At 42.9% G+C, this 17,488-nt stretch overlaps 1 protein-coding gene across 1 annotated transcript in view; it reads right to left on the minus strand.

Moving 5' to 3' along the window:
* LOC115792419 (protein turtle homolog B-like) overlaps positions 1-17,488 on the minus strand; it is a 178,820-nt gene that overhangs the window by 62,029 nt on the left and 99,303 nt on the right. The window contains 1 exon segment of the mRNA XM_030746944.1: positions 7,437-7,578. Within this exon segment, the coding sequence (XP_030602804.1) occupies positions 7,437-7,578 (142 nt within the window).

Raw genomic sequence — 17,488 nt, forward strand, 5'->3', positions numbered from 1 at the left:
AAATTTCAGCCAAAGCTTTAGCTATCGCAGAGATGTCCTTGCATTAGATTTGGTACAGAAAGGATTTCATAGTCGACTCACTGACTGCAAGGTACCATTGTCCCTGTGTCTGTCTTGTGGCTGTCCTGTGGCTGTCTTGTGGCTGTTCTGTGGCTGTCCTGTGGCTGTCCTGTAGTTGTCTTGTGGCTGTCTTGTGGCTGTCTTGTGGCTGTCCTGTGGCTGTCTTGTGGCTGTTCTGTGGCTGTCTTATGGCTGTTCTGTGGCTGTCCTGTGGCTGTCCTGTAGTTGTCTTGTGCTGTCTTGTGGTGTTGGTGTCCTGTGGCTGCAAAACAAGCCCTAATCATGAACCCTCCGCTGCTGTGCTTGACAGTTGGTATGAGGTATTTGTACTGATGTGCTATGTTTGGTTATCTTCACATGTGGCGCTGTGAATTCTGGCTCACCACTTTGGTCTTGTCTGTCCAAAGGACATTGTTCAGATTCAACTGTGAGACCTGAGCCATGCTGCCATGTTCTTTTTAGAAAGAAGAGGCTTGTTCAGTCTTTTCAGTTTAACTTTAACATCTAACATGCTCACTAAGGCCTGTAGAGTCTGAGATGATGCATTTGGGTTTTTTGCAGTTTCTCTGAGAGTTGCAGTCTGACTTGGGGTGAATTTGTAGGTACATCCACTCTTGGGAAGAATGAGGCATTATATTAACACACCTGAATGCTTTAGCCTAGTAAACTGCCAAACTTCTGATTTTATAGATGTGGTCATACTTGGTCCTGTGAAAAACTAATTTTGACTAATTCTATTTTTTACATGACTGTAACTCTACCCCTTCGAAAGGTTCAAAAGGGACATTCACTTGGCATTATTTCAACCAGATTAAGTAACAAAGCCTAGACAGTTATTACTCTAATACAATGATTATCAAACTGTGGGCAATCCCACTAGTAGGGCCACTCCACAGGTAGAAGAAAAATATGGAGTGAATGAATATGATTTTTGTATGGGGAAAATAAAAAACAGTAGTTTGTCAATTCTATCTTGTTTTTCTCAGTAAAATTCAACTTGGAGCTTGTGTTTTAGTTTCAATTATCGATAAAAAAGAAAAAAATTGTGGTCTTCTTAAATGGGGCGTGCACGAGGCAGTCTGAAAACCACTGGCATAAACTGGATGTTCCAAATGATCAAGTCTTGCTGTGGATGTTGAAACGTTGCCTGTTGTTGCTTTAACAGCTTTTATCACCAAGCGTATCACCACCAAAATGTCTGATCAAACGTACTTTGCATTATCGTAATCACACAATAGTTTGTCCTATCAGAAAAATGTAATCGGTTTTTGAAAACTGAGAAATTGTGCTTCACACCCAACATACGGTAATTGTTGACAGAAGCCTACGAACTGCAGGACATTTGAAATACGCTGTGTCGACACGTTTGGTGTTGAGGGGTTAGGATAATCCAGAAAAGATGTCTTGAACATAAACATCTCCTCTCAAAATGAACTGGACTTTTGCACTGCACTCTTGTACAACGGGGGGGGGGGGGGGGGGGTTACTGCTGACTGGTATATTAATAGAAAGACAAAAAAAGTCCAAAACACTGAAGTCGAAGATGTTCTCATTTAAAAGTCCACCTACAGAACTTTTTCAATGCTGGTCACTGACATCTTTGGCAGTGGCCAAAACTGATATCACAACTGCTGGCTTAACTTTGGTGTTATTTCTGCTTGTAGCATGCTGCAGTGACTCAAGTGTGGGAATAAATGATTCTGGCACTGTGCTGATGTCATGTTTGGCACAAGTGGATTCCACTGTGCCTCTTTACAATATTTCAGTATTTAGTGAAAAGCGCAGTACTTTTTTTAGTGCTCTCTCTCTCCTGTTTTGCAGAAAATGTGTGGCTAATAGTGTTGTGTTTTCTACAGTCCATGATGGTGCAAGTCTCTTTCCTGTACCTCAGACATATTTTTTTCATTTGGAGTGAAAGAGGTAGAATGAGACCTGAGCCAGCTCTGCGATTTGGGACTGCTGACTGGTGACTGACCACAAAGTTGCCTCCACTTTGTTCCCGCTGATGCCCATTCCAGATGAGACCCAAGGAAGGTGTTATGAGGTACAATTGAAAGAACATGTATCTGGCAATGACTGTTGCCTCGCTTTCATAATATCATCGTTGTTTAGTTATGATATTTAAAAAGCCTTGTTTTTAAATAAACTATTTCAAACATACCAGTCTGTTGCCAAATGTGTTGTTGCATAAGACATTTTGAAGACAGAAAAGCTCATGAAGGTTCAGGCTATGACTGACTGAAACACTCCAAGTCTGTACCTGCAAGTCAAACTGGATAAGCCTTGTTTATTGTGAGCATCTTCTTCTGTTTCAGTGGACAAACTCAAATACAATCTGCTGATTGTTTGGGACGTACTAATTTCTCTCACCAGTGTAATGATGGTGAGCTGATTCACAGCACTAGTTAGCAGATGTTTGTGTTCCACGCACAAACTGAGAACATTAAGAATTAATTACTGGATCTAAGAACACTGTCGGCATCTCTTGGCTCTGCCTTTCACAGGATAGAAAACACAGTTCATTTATCACCTATGGTTGCACTTACAGATACAGCCACTTATAACTGTCTGCCAGCTGTCAGCCAGGCCCCAGCCACTGGAAGTCCCCCCTCCTCCTCCACTTTCAACTATAAACGCGCCCCTTTCACTCAGAGTATCACAGACAGATGGCGTTTTTTCCCACAAAACCTTTGACATATATAGTTTGAAATTGTTTCGATAAATTTCATGCTTAAATATTTTCACCTATATAAACTTAATCAAACGTAAGTTCTGAAATGTAGATGGATTAAACTTTGGTTTGACCAGTCAGACATTTTGCACAGCAAATCACCAAAACTACTCCCAGCAGATGATTCTTCATTCATCCATTTCAATCTAATCTAATAAATACATACAATTTAAAAGAAAACTGAATACAGAAAAAATATTTTTGCACACAAACTTTCTCATATGACAGATCCAAAAGCAGATGTGTATGTCTGATACTGGGAGGACTTCATTTTTCATTTATTGTTTGTTGGGATCTTGCTTGTTCACACAATTTTTTCTGTCAGGTTACAACTTAATATTTTGATTCATCCTGTTAATTTCTTTTAACTTTGATATTATGCAAAAGTCTTGAGCTACCCAGACTTTCATCTACTGTGATCTCCAGGATTCATGAAGATCTTTCAAAGTTGTTCTTTGGACAAAATTTTCAAAATGTTGTCATCAGTATGTATGGAGGAGGTCTGGAGAGAGGTGCAACAGTGGGCATCTGTAAAAACACAGTGGAAGCTCTGTCATGGTTTGGAACAGCATTTCAGCCAGTAGTGTTCAGGATCTTGTCAGAATTGATGGAAACATGAACATAAAAAGTTCCAAAGACTGTCAACACAATAAAAACATGTCTGGAGAGAAAAACACAAAACGGAACACTATGAGTGATGGATCGGTCTCTCAGAGCCCAGCCCTCAACATTACTGAAGCAGTGCAGGATCATCTGAACAGAAACGAAACCTTGCAACCATGCAAATTAAACTGCATTAGCACAGTGTTAACTTGATGGATGTGGGTGTGGTGGTAACTCTGATCAACTACTTGGGCTGAGTTTGTGGGGGCAGGGATTATATCTTTGGAAATGTGCGACAGGACTGAGCGCAGCACTCTCAAACCTCATGATGCCTTCCAGAAAACAGGACATTGGAAACTGCCAATAAAATGGCCTATAGACCACTATGTGACTTCTGTAAATTTACAATTTTCCAACTTAATATTCAGTTTTTGAAGCTGACAGTTTCTCTTGAGGAGAGGTCATGCTCTCACTGTACCCTCATGTTAACCAGAGTGATATCATGAATGCAGCTCTGCACTGCAAAACAGCATCAGCCTGGAGACTGTTTTCTGACTGAGTGGCCAAAATAAACTAAACAGGCACTTTCAAACTTGTCAGATCATTCCATCAAGTGGAAATGACTTCTGAATATGTTTACGTTATAAAGTCAGCATGATGTCAACAACTTTGCATATGTCTTAACACCAGTTTTATTAATATACTCTGGGTTTTAAAAACAGGATTTTAACAGTAATCTAAAAATCAGACGAATCTTGTTCAATTAATTATATTAAGAAAAAAACACCACAATGGGATTCACTGAGAAAGTTCTACAGACAGGCAGATATGGGGGATGCTTCTTGTCTGCAGGAGGAACGAGTTATCACAACTAAGAGGCGACAAAAGTTTCACTGTAATGAAAATAATGTGACAGCTGAACAACAAGCACTAAAATGAGAAAAGCAAAAATCCCTCATTTTAACGTCATCTAAGGCCCCGTTTACACAACAACATTTCCAGTTTTGATGCGTTTCAGCCTCACATTACGCGGAGATGTTTCAGAAATGATCTCCATTTACACGAAGACGTTAGAAACGGTGAACGGGCCTGTTTGAACGATTGCCAAAAAAAAATCCGCTGTAATGTTAATGATAGTCAGCTCTCTTACCTGTCTGCAAAGCTGGTTTTTTGCCCTTAAAATTAATATAGTGATTTACCAGCAAGTATTAATTTCTTTTATCTTATTATTATTTTTATTAATTTATTTATCTAAAAGTGTGGACACTTTTTGAAGTGCCCCTTTCAGAGCACAATTTTGGACCAGAGAGTTAAAAAGATAAATGGTAAATGGACTAGTTCTTATACAGCGCTTTTCTACTCTCTGAGCACTCAGAGCGCTTATACAACACATTACATTCACACCATTCATACAAGCACTTCCACGTGTAACTAAGCTAAAACGAGGCCGCACTCTCCACGCTCCTGCCCGGGAGAGAGGGAGAGCCTCCACACGCTGCGGCCCGGGCCCGGGAGCGCTCTGCCCCGGCTACAGTCTCCACAGCACCCCCCGGAGCTCTTCCCGGGAGAGAGGGAGAGCCTCCACACGCTGCGGCCGGGCCTGGGACGCGCTCTGCCCCGGCTACAGTCTCCACAGCATCCCCGGGGGGAGAGGGAGAAGCTCCACACACTGCTGCCCGGCCCGGGAGCGCTCTACCCCGGCTACAGTCTCCACAGCATCCCCTGGAGAGAGGGAGAGCCTCCACACACACCCTGCCCGGGCCCGGGAGCGCTCTGCCCGGCTACAGTCTCCAGAGCATCCCCCGGAGAGAATAAGCCCTTACTGTCTAACATTCACACCCCGACGGCTGCATCGGAGAGCAACTTGAGGTTCAGTATCTGGCCCAAGGATACTTTAGCATGCAGACTGGAGCAGCCAGGAATCAAACCGCCAACCTTCCGATTAGTAGGTAACCTGCTCTATACCAATATCACAATAAATCATATAAAAATGTATGAAACAGATATCAGTTGTTAATAATCTCTTGATTTCATAGTTAAAAAACATGATTATTTTAGTCTCCTACAGTCTTACAGTATCTATACAGTATACATCTTTCCCTTCAAGAGTTGATAAGGTATTCAAAATATTTGGAATTCTGTAAGCTGCTTTGAAACTGCAGAGACAAGAGAAAGTTTAATATTTCAATATTTATGATTTCTATATTGATTACTCATAAAATCTTATCTTCCCTCATCCAATTCACAGTTATTGACAGGCACAGTTGGACTAAACTAAGAGCACACAAACAGCTGCACTTATCAATTCTATGTTTTGGAGAATAAAACAATCACTTTTAGGTTAACAGATTTTTTTTTAATTCATTTTAGTTAAAATGTCTTTTCCTATCCTGATTGCATAAACTTTAGCGAACAATTTTCAAAAGCCAGATATCACATATAGTGACATCATAGGATTAGGGTACTTACCATCTACTTTGATGACTCAGACTTCGCAGGGTTAAATATGTGTTTAACAAATGAATAAGGCAAATTGTTTTAGTCTTCACCCATAATCCCAGATTACCTCTGAAGGTTGTAGAACTAAAACGACAGAAAACTGAAAAATGTCATAATAGTTGCCGTTTAATGGTAACAGAGGTGCCTTTTCCCCTGTATACGCTGTCTTCTTCGAAGTAAGTTCACTGAAGCAGGTCTTGATGTAATGTGATGCAGTGGGAATCTTTTGGGCTATTTATAAATAAGCAAAATGGACAAGTGCATTGTGTCCATCCAAACAGCTTCCAAGCATCAAGCAAACAACAACGTACGTGGCAACACTGTTAGAAAACAACGGTGAGTTCAAAGGTTTAATGATGTGGAGGACAAGTTTCTTCAAGCTTTCGCTGAAATGTTGATGGATTTTAAAACTTATTTTGCCACTGAAGCCGTGATTAGTTACAAGCACAAGGCACACTCGCCTCTTCTTAGTGGATCTCTTAATAAATAATCAGTTTCATCAATTATTGACGAATTCTGCTGCTCTCTAATAAAAGCTGTCATGTACAAGCATGACATGAGAAACACTAGGCTGGTGTTTTGGTAGCTATTCATTATTGATTCATTCCGCTGTAAAAAGTAAGGGGTTTTAGCTCCACAATGCAAAGGTATCAGATATTTTCATGTTTAGAGAATTTCCCAAAAAGCCTAAAATCTGCTCATTCAGTGTTTCAGAGTTGTATCTTTGAGAAGAGAGCAGTCATCTGAGGATGTGAGCATTCTGATGACTTGTTCATAAAAAGTGAACAGCTGAAACTCTTTCACTTTGAATTCTAGGTAAAGATGTGGATGTTTAGCTGCTCAGTCAGAAACTGAGGCGTTTCCTCCTTTTCTTATAAATGTTCTGCTCCTGTTTGCATACTTGCTTTTGGTCATCTGTTACTTCTACCGTTTCATCTGATTTAGATGCCTAAAGATCTCCATACACAACTTTTGATGGAGCAGCAGACTTGGGGTCTCAATTGTAAAATCATGTGTAGGATTCATATTAAAAGAGTATGTGAGCATATAGGCATATATACATGCACTGCAGTGGTTCTAATACCAACACACCTAAAGAAATTTGCCAAATTCTCTCTTAGCAAACTCAAATGCATAACTCAAATTAATGAACTCACAGTACTGCAGCAATGTTCTACTCTCATTTCAATATTTTTTGGCAGTCTGTCAACTTTAATGTTGTCTTTACACTCCTGTCTGCTCATTCAGCAACCAAGCTGTACATTATTCTCAATGTATACCATTATGACATGTGCCCAACACAGTGGTGACTTTTCAACATGTATTTCTGCAAAACAGCTAATTTGATGGGACAAAAGTTGGAATCCCAAACTTGACAAAGCTTTCAACAGACAACAATTCTGAAGATACCGTTGTGCTGAATATCCACCACAAAAACAGCACATCACAGGACTCGTGACTGCAGCTGGTGAGCAGGAGGAACTGTACAGTACATACAGGTAAGTGAAAGTGCAGACAGTAATGAAACCGATCATAACTTTACTTCTTGAAGAAGACGTTGTCCTCTTCCCAGAACCACGTGTAGGTTAGGTTGCGAGGGTAGGCCTCTGCCTGGCAGGTGAAGAAGGCGTCCTGTGAGATGTTCACTGTAATGTTCTCCGGTGGTGATATAATAAACGGAGGACCTGGTGGGAAACAGAGAAACAGTCAAACACACAAATGGCTCTTTGCCTTATTATGAAAGTATAATGCCAAATATTTCCTTTGGCAACAAAGGACAGTTCTAATAGAACATTTTTCATATGTAATGTTTTGCATGACAAGACTTCCATTTTTCTTGAATGAAACATGAAATTTAAAAGATTAAACAACAGAACCACTACTGCTGTGGCATTAGTGGTTCACTGGATGTTTGTATTACATATGCTCTGTATTAGAAATTCTTAAAGATATATGGAATCCAATTTATAGTGGGGGAAATTATTATTTGATTACCTGCTGAATTCATAAGTTTGCTCACTTACAAAGAAATGAAGAGTCTCTAATTTTCATGGTAGTTTCATTTTAATATATATAGAGAGAGATAATATGAACCAAAAATCCAGAAAAAATACAATGTTATCAATTAATTTGCATATCATTGTGTGAAATACGTATTTGATCCCCAAACAAAACATGACTTAGTACTTGGTAATGTGTTACTTGTAGTTGGTCATCAGGTTTGCACACATCTCAGAAGGAATTTTGGCCCACTCCTCTTTATAAAAACTCTCTAATTCTTTTAGGTTTCTTGTCTTGGTATGTTTTGGCTCACTGTCATGCTGCAATACCCATCCATGACCTATCTTTAATGTTCTGGCTGGGTGAAGGAAGGTGTTGTCCAAGATTTTAAGATATAATAAACCATTACTTAAAAAGCCATCACTGACCCAGCTGTCTTAGCTAATTATAGGCCAATCTCCAACCTTCCTTTTCTCTCCAAGACTCTTGAAAGAGTAGTTGTAAAACAGCTAACTGATCATCTGCAGAGGAACGGTTTATTTGAAGAGTTTCAGTCAGGTTTCAGAATTCATCACAGTACAGAAACAGCATTAGTGAAGGTTACCAATGATCTTCTTACAGCCTCTGACAGTGGACTCATCTCTGTGCTTGTCCTGTTGGACCTCAGTGCAGCTTTGATACTGTTGACCATAACATTTTATTACAGATATTAATAAAGGTACTGTGCTGCAGTGATTTGAATCATATTTATCTAATAGACTCCAATTTGTTCATGTTAACACTAAGGTTAATTATGGAGTTCCACAGGGTTCTGTGCTAGGACCAATTTTATTTACATTATACATGCTTCCCTTAGGCAGTATTATTAGAAAGCATTGCATCAATTTTCATTGTTATGTAGATGATACTCAGCTTTACCTATCAATGAAGCCAGATGACACACATCAATTAGTTAAACTGCAGGAATGTCTTAAAGACATTAAGGCCTGGATGACCTCTAATTTCCTGCTTCTAAATTCAGATCAAACTGAAGTTCTTGTACTCGGCCCAGAAATCTTAGAAACATTGTAGTGTACTCACATGTTCTGTGAGTACACTACAAAACACACACCCAGAGGCGGCCTGCATAATCGCTGGCGATTTTAATCAGGCCAAACTGAAAACTGTAATGCCACACTATCACAAGTGTGTGAACCTTGCTACAAGGGGAGAGAACACACTCGACCAGGTCTACACCAACATCAGACAGGCCTTCAGAGCTGCTCCCCACCCCCACCTGGGTTCATCAGATCATCTCTCTGTTATGCTAATCCCAGCCTACAGACCTCTGTTGACGAGAAGCAAGCCAACTGTGAAACAGATCAGGGCCTGGCCAGAGGGCTCCACAGCAACTCTACAGGACTGTTTTGAATGCACAGACTGGACTGTTTTCAGGGAGGCGGCCACCACCAACCAGGACGTCAACCTCACAGAATATACAGACTCTGTAACGGGATACATAACAAAATGCATGGAAGATGTAACCGTCACCAAGGACATTACAGTGAGGGCAAACGAAAAACCCTGGTTCACCAGGGAGGTACGTGAGCTCCTGAGGGCATGCAACATTGCTTTCAGGTCTGGGGACAGTTGGCCCTCAAGTCTGCCAGGGCCAAATTGCACCGGGGCGTGAGAGCAGCCAAGCGTGCATATGGGCAAAAAATCAACTCATACTTCACAGACACAAAGGACCCAAGACGCCTGTGGCAAGGCATCCAGTCAGTCACAGACTACAAGCCATCCCCCCCACCATGTGAGGACAACACAGACTTCCTCAACTCACTCAACATCTTCTTCAGCCGGTTTGAAGAAAATAACACCACAACACCCACAAAAATCCCAGCAAATCCAGACAACACAACACTTCAACTGGACCCAGCAGACGTGAGGAAGACCCTACTCAAGGTGAACCCCAGGAAAGCTGCCGGACCAGACAACATACCCGGGCATGTGCTCAGAGACTGTGCAGACTCACTCACCGATGTCCTCACAGACATTTACAACACCTCTCTGAACCAAGCCACCATACCAGCAAGTTTCAAAGCTACCACCATCGTACCACTACCAAAGAAGTCGCCAGCATCATCACTGAACGACTACAGACCCATAGCACTCACCCCCATCATGATGAAATGCTTTGAGAGACTGATAAAGGCCCACCTGACATCCACCCTCCCCCCACTCTGGACCCTTACCAATTCGCCTACCGCCCCAAGCGCTCCACCGATGACGCCATAGCAACAGCAATCCACCTCTGCTTGGCTCATCTGGAGAACAAAAACAGCCATATGCGGATGCTGTTCATTGACTTCAGCTCTGCGTTCAACACTGTCATCCCCCAACATCTGGTGAACAAGCTGAGTAAAATAGGCATCAGCACTTCATTGTGCAACTGGCTGCTGGACTTTCTAACAAACAGACCGCAGACAGTCAGAGTTGGAAACAACTCCTCAGCGACCACCATCATTAACACCGGGGTGCCGCAAGGATGTGTGCTGTCCCCCCTGCTGTTCACGCTGATGACCTACGACTGCTGTGCCAGATTTGAAACGAATCACGTCATCAAATTTGCAGATCACACAACAGTGGTGGGCCTCATCAAAGACAATGATGACTCAGCGTACAGGGAGGAGGTACAGCAACTCATCGCCTGGTGTGAGAAGAACAACCTGCTTCTCAACGTAAACAAAACAAAGGAAATTACAGTGGACTTCAGGAAGAAAAAAACAACACACACCCCTCTCACCATCAACGGCAGTGCAGAGTTGTGAAAAGCACAAAGTTCCTGGGAGTGCACATCACAGATGACCTCTCATGGACTACCAACACCACTGCGCTGGTCAAGAAGGTGCAGACACGACTCCACTTCCTGAGAAGGATAAGAAGAGCTGACCTCCATACCTCTGCTCTCACCACCTTCTACAGAGGTTGCTATTGAGAGCATCTTGACCAGCAGCGTCTCTGTTTGGCACGGCAGCTGCCTAGCTGCCGACAAAAGGCGCTACAGAGGGTGGTGAGGACAGCAGAAAAGATCATCAGGTCACCCCTACCAGCCATCCAGGAACTGTACACTTCACACTGTTCCAAGAGGGCAATGAACATCATCAAAGACACTACTCATCCAGCACACAGACTGTTCTCCCTTCTACCATCAGGGAAGCGGTACCGCAACTGCGGTCCCGCACAAGCAGAATGAGTAACAGCTTCTTTCCTCAAGCAATTAGACTCATGAACACACTGAGGAAAGACACTTGAACATTCCATGCCACTTGGCATTTTACTCTTGCACCTTGTATTCAGATGTACACTTTTCACTTTACTTCTAGGACCACTGATTGTACTTCTGCTGCTGCTATGTGGTGTGTGTGTTGTGTGTGTGTGTGTGAGGAGGGGGGGGGGGGGGGGGGGGTTGTGTGGTTGCGTGTATGTCAGTATACTTATTACACACTGTGTGTGTGTGTGTGTGTGTGTGTGTGTGTGTGTGTGTGTTGTGTGTGTGTGTGTGTGGTGGTGAGTGAAGTGAGTGAGGGAGTGAGTGAGTGAATGAAGAGTGTGAATTGAGTGAGAGTATTGTGTTGTATTGTATTGCACATGTCTTATCAGTATGTTAGTGTTTCGAATGACTGCGCATATGTAAGTGTGTATTGTCTGTGTTTATGCTGTGAATGAATATGTCAGAGTAAGAATGGTAATTCATGTACGAGGTAGGTTAGCTGTGTATGTGTGCATGTGTGTGTGTGTGTGTGTGTGTGTGTGTATGTAAAGAGAGATTATTGTGAATGTCCTATTTAATGGTTTTTAAACTTGCACATTGGAGACTGGTCAAACTTCTGTGCTAACGCCCGTTACATAGATTTTTGACAATAAAGTACACTTGAACTTGAACTTGAAACATGGTTCAAACCAGATACTTACTCTGGATGGCATTACTTTGTCCTCCAGTAACACTGTGAGACATCTTGGAGTCATTTGGAGTCCTTCAATGCACATATTAAGCAAATATGTAGGACCGCTTTTTTGCATTTGTGCAATATTTCTAAAATTAGAAACATCTTTTCTCAGACTGATGCTGAAAAGCTAATTCATGCATTTATTACTTCTAGGCTGGATTATTGTAATTCATTATTATCAGGCTAATTTCCGATTCTGTTCATAATTTTTATGGACAGAATTTCTAGGCGTAGCCAGGGTGGCGGAAGGCTTCTTCCTTGGTGGCCTCAGAGTCTCATCTCTGCTTTTTGCAGATGATGCGGTTCTGTTGGCTTCATCAGGGGGGGGCCTCCAGCTCGCAGTGGAACGGTTCGCAGCCGAGTGTGAAGCGGCTTGGCATGAGAATCAGCACCTCTAAGTCTGAGGCCATGGTCCTCAGCCGGAAAAGGGTGGAGTGCCATCTCCGGCTCAGGAACGAGTCCTTGCCCTCAAGTGGAGGAGTTTAACCCCTTAACTGGCAGCAAAAAATCACCTGACAAAAACTACATAACGCCTTCTGGTTATTATTGGCTCTGAAAAACCCATTTCATAGCCTATTAATCGGCTGCGTCTGGTCCGCGGGCCGAATGAAGTGCATTTATATGGCAGGCTAGACCCGCCCATTTTGACTGACACCTCATTCGGCCAATAATGTTAAGAAATGGGTTGCCGCAGGAGCCAATAATACTCAGAGGGCATCACGTAGCTTTGTCAGGTGATTTGGTGCAGCCAGTTACATGATTGGCCGAATGACGTGTCAATAAAAATGGGGGGGTTCTTGCCTGCCATATAAAAGGGACTACAAACGGCCCGTCACCGGGCCCTTGCCAGTTAAGGGGCTACGTATCTCGGGGTCTTGTTCACGAGTGATGGGAGAAGGGAGCGGGAGATCGACAGGCGGATCGGGGCTGCTTCTGCAGTGATGCGGACGCTGCACCGGTCCGTCGTGGTGAAGAGGGAGCTTAGCGTAAAGCGAAGCTCTCGATTTACCGGTCGATCTACATTCCTACCCTCACCTATGGTCACGAGTCTTTGGGTAGTGACCGAAAGAATAAGATCGGCGAATACAAGCGGCAGAAATGAGTTTCCTTCGAAGGGTGGCTGGCCTCTCCCTTAGAGATAAGGTGAGGAGTGCGGCCATCCGGGAGGGGCTCGGAGTAGAGCCGCTGCTCCTCCACATCGAAAGGAGCCAGTTGAGGTGGCTCGGGCATCTGATTAGGATGCCTCCTGGCCGCCTCCTGGGTGAGGTGTTCCGTGCATGTCCCACCGGGAGGAGGCCCCGTGGTAGACCCAGGACACGCTGGAGAGATTGTGTATCTCGGCGGCCTGGGAACGCCTTGGGGTCCCTCCGGATGGGCTGGAGGAGGTGGCTGGGGAGAGGGAAGCTTGGGCTTCTCTGCTTAGGCTTCTGCCCCCGCGACCCGGCCCGGTAAGCGGAAGAAAATGGATGGATGGATGGATGGATGGATTATTATCAGGCTGTCCTAAAAGCTCCCTGAAAAGCCTTCAGCTGATCCAAAATGCTGCAGCTAGAGTACTGACAGGGACTAGAACGAGAGAGCAGATTTCTCCCATATTGGCTTCTCTTCATTGGCTCCCTGTTAAATCTAGAATAGAATTTAAAATCCTTCTCCTCACATACAAGGTCTTGAATAATCAGGCCCCATCTTATCTCAAAGACCTCATAGTCCCATATCACCCCAATAGAGCACTTCACTCTCAGACTGCTGGCTTACTTGTGGTTCCTAGGATACTTAAGAGTAGAATGGGAGGCAGAGCCTTCAGCTTTCAGGCCCCTCTTCTGTGGAACCAGCTCCCAGCTTGGATTCAGGAGACAGACACCCTCTCTATTTTAAGACAAGGCTTAAAACTTTCCTTATGATCAAGCTTATAGGTAGGGCTGGATCAGGTGACCCTGAACCACCCCTTAGTTATGCTGCTATATATTTATGTCAAGCTTTACACACATAACACACTGATCAATGATCAATCATTGCCATGTTTGTAATTGGTCACACTGACAGAAAAATGTCTACTACAGATGGGATCTTGGAGATGATGTGAATATTTGAATGAAGACTAGGTTGAAACATCTTTAAGACTCTAAAATGGAACTAATTGCATTTTAGAATTAATTTTTAAATCCCTTCGGGATCCATTTTGGACCCATTCACAGCAGCTTATTTTGTCCTGACATTATTTGTATTCCCTATTTAAAATGACTCATCCTTCCAAAATTCCAAAATTATACTGAAATATCTAAAATCTAACTCAGCAAGATGTAGAGAGGTCTATGAAAGCATACATAAGAAATACATGAGAATATAAAAATTCCCCACTTGCCCTGCTGGCAGTCTTTGGCTTTCAAGCTCGGGTCCTCTACTAGAGGCCTGTGAGTTTCAGGGTCCTGTGCAGAATCAAAGGACTGTGCTCCTCTGGACAGAGATTTTGAATTTAATTCCTGGAATCTGCTGCAGCCACTCCTCCAGCTTGGGAGTCACTGTTCTAAGTGTTCAAATTATCATTTTTGCCTTCCACATCCTTTCTAGCTCTTCTCTCAGCCCCTGCTACATCTATCACTACAGCCTTCTTCCTCTGCCTGTCCACCACGGTCTGGTTGGTTAATCATCACCAATCTTGTCCCACAGGATCTTAGCTCTGCCATTCTCAACCACCTTTGGGGACATATCCCATTTTGACCTCAGGACTTCCTGGTCATACTTGGCACAGATGTTCCTGTATACTATGCCATCCACTTGGTTATAGCGTTCCATGTATGCCCTGCCTGCTAACATCTTGCACCTGCTGTTATGGGCTGGATTGTTTCAGGGGCATCTCTGCATAGCCTGTACGTGGGGTCTTGCCTGCTGTCTGTCCGTTGCTATCTGGGCAGCTAATATTACAGGCCCACAAGTAAACTGTGTCCGTTTGTTTCTCCACATTTTATCTTCATTTTCTGTCACCAACATTTTGCCCCATCAGGTTACAGCTGCATAATTAGATTTAAAAATCAAATGTAAAATTAAGATTTCAGCATCATCTAATGAAGCTTCAGGTTGGGTAAATGATGACCATAGCCAAAATTTTATGATGAATAATGGGGTGCCAACATCTATGATGATGGTAGAGTGGCCCAAGCTAATGACTCTTTTCTTCCCTCTCGTTTTTTGACATAACTACCATGATTCACACTGACACATTCATATTCCTCAGTCTACTTAAAGATAATGTGGTGTCTGTACTGCTATGTTAAATTCTATATATGCAAATATGGTCTCTTTCCTTTAGGCCTTTATTGAATCGTGTAAAAGGGTAACCTGAATTTAACATAAAGGTTTGGCCTCAGCTCAAAAGGAATACAGAGAGGGCCCCTTGTAGCTTCTCTGGCCTTCCATATAAGGAACTGACCATATGTTCAGATATAGGATATGGCTTGAAGCTGTTTTCATAGCCATGTATGGAAAGTTAGGATGTGGGGGGTTTGCGAATACTATATAACCTGTGTGATCCCTTTGTTGAGTTGAGTTAGGGCGATTGGAAATTCCCTCTCCCAGGCTGCAAAGAAAAGCGCCTGTTTTGATATTGTCTTTTTGTAATAAACTTTGTATATATGCATTAAGACTTTGTCAGCGAGGATTTTTTCTTCAAGAACACATCCGCTCAAGATACAGCAATAAAAATGGAGGCTCTGCTCTTATTTACCATTACCATGGAGAATCCTGTTATCAGCATCCATTGATGATAGGCTTCTTTCTCTACTCACGCACACACTTAACTCAGGGTGAACATACTCAGAATTGCTGATCTCAGAGTTAATCAACTCCGAGATTATGATTAGACTCAGGGGTTCCTGAACCTGCTTCCTGGAATAGGTCCCAGGATTGAAAATTGTTTGTTTATGTTATGAATTATTGTGATTCACCTGGTCACAAAAATTCACAGAACCCACATGGTATATATAATGTGGAAATCATATATTACTTTTAATAGTTGATCCTTCAACAGGTTAGATACACAGACACTAAATCTTTTATATAGTTGGGCATATCTATAGCTACAACAAATAAACTGTCCTTAATTAAAATGTACACCAGTTTAATGTTACAGCTGGAGTTAATTCACTGTGCCTGAATCAAAGCCTTTAAAACTTTAAGTGGGTTGTAAAGTAAAATGTTTGCCTTCAAAATAAATGTAGCACAAAAAGTAAGGAAATTTGTGTTTGGTTGAATATGTCTTTGCTGTAACGATGCTTCTTGGCAATACATAAAAACCGCTGGAAAGCTTGTTTATTTCCCCTTAAATGGAGCCACATTTGTAAGGAAAATGCATTTGTGGGTTGAGCAGCAGAGTTGAGTATGTGAGCTGCTCCCATGAAAAACTTGCCAAATATTCTGTGTCAATGCTAAACAGCTGATTCTGCTGTTGACTCTTGTTTTGAGCTTCTGGTACCCCAGGAGCTGACAGTCAGAGCTGTCGTCATTGGAGGCAATCTCAATGCAGAGAGACATCGATATGAGATTCTGCAACCAGTGATAATCCCATATCACCACAGTCTGGGATCGAACCATAACAGTGCTCGCCCCACAGAGTTTGGGAGGAGAGAGGATAGAGCGGCCTGCCTGCAGTCCTGACCTCAACCCCACTGAACACTTGTGGGATCAGTTTGGGCGTGCTGTTTGTGCCAGAGTGACCAATGCAACCACACTGGCTGGCTTGTGTCAAATGCTGGTTGAAGAATGGGAAATCATCCCACAGCAGTGTGTGACCAAGCTGGTGACCAGCATATGGGGGGGTGCCAGGCTGTTGTTGCTGTGTGTGGTTCCTCCACATGCTACTGAGGACCCTGTTTGTTAAATAAATGAATTGTTAAATTATCAATATGTCAGAGTTTAAATGTGCTAGAATACATCAATAACATTGTGTCAGTTTACTGCCTTGAGGACAAGGTTTTTTTGTCAGGGTCTGAGTTTTTTTTCCAGTTCTCTTCTCTTTCTTTTCTCTCTCTTTCTTTCTCTGTGTCCTCAGGTGGAGAGGTGGGTCCCTGTGTACTTCCACCTACAGGTGGGGCTATCCTTTCCTGGGCTTAGCAGCAGTGTGCCTACAGTGCACTTCCTTGACATTTCCTGTATATTTAAGGACTAGCTGAGGTTGCTACTCTTTGCCAGATTGTTGCATCCACAATGGTGGTATATTGGCTCTCCTAGTTTAGTCTATGCACTCACATGTAATAGTTTCTCCTTACCTGTTTTCGATTTCATCAGAGCCCACTCCTGTATTCCAGTAATAAGTGCCGAATACACAGCCGATCACTTACCTGCGTCTCCTTTGGAATCCATTCTCCGTAGTGGAATTAAAACCTTTGTCAGTTGCCTGCCTGCCCACTCTCCACCAAACTCATCCCCAGTGGCTTGGAGACCTGCCTGTCTGCCTGTACCTCCTCCAACGCTGCCTGTTTCCTTCCTCACAGGTAAGGTCTCAGAGACTAATCACAATCTGCCTTTCATAACTGCCATACTCCCCTGGTCCTCACTAACTGTCTGTTTCCCTGTTTTCAGAAACCTCCAGTTTGACAGCATCATTCCCAGT

Source organism: Archocentrus centrarchus, chromosome 14, assembly GCF_007364275.1.
Source record: "Archocentrus centrarchus isolate MPI-CPG fArcCen1 chromosome 14, fArcCen1, whole genome shotgun sequence".
NCBI lineage: Eukaryota > Metazoa > Chordata > Actinopteri > Cichliformes > Cichlidae > Archocentrus > Archocentrus centrarchus.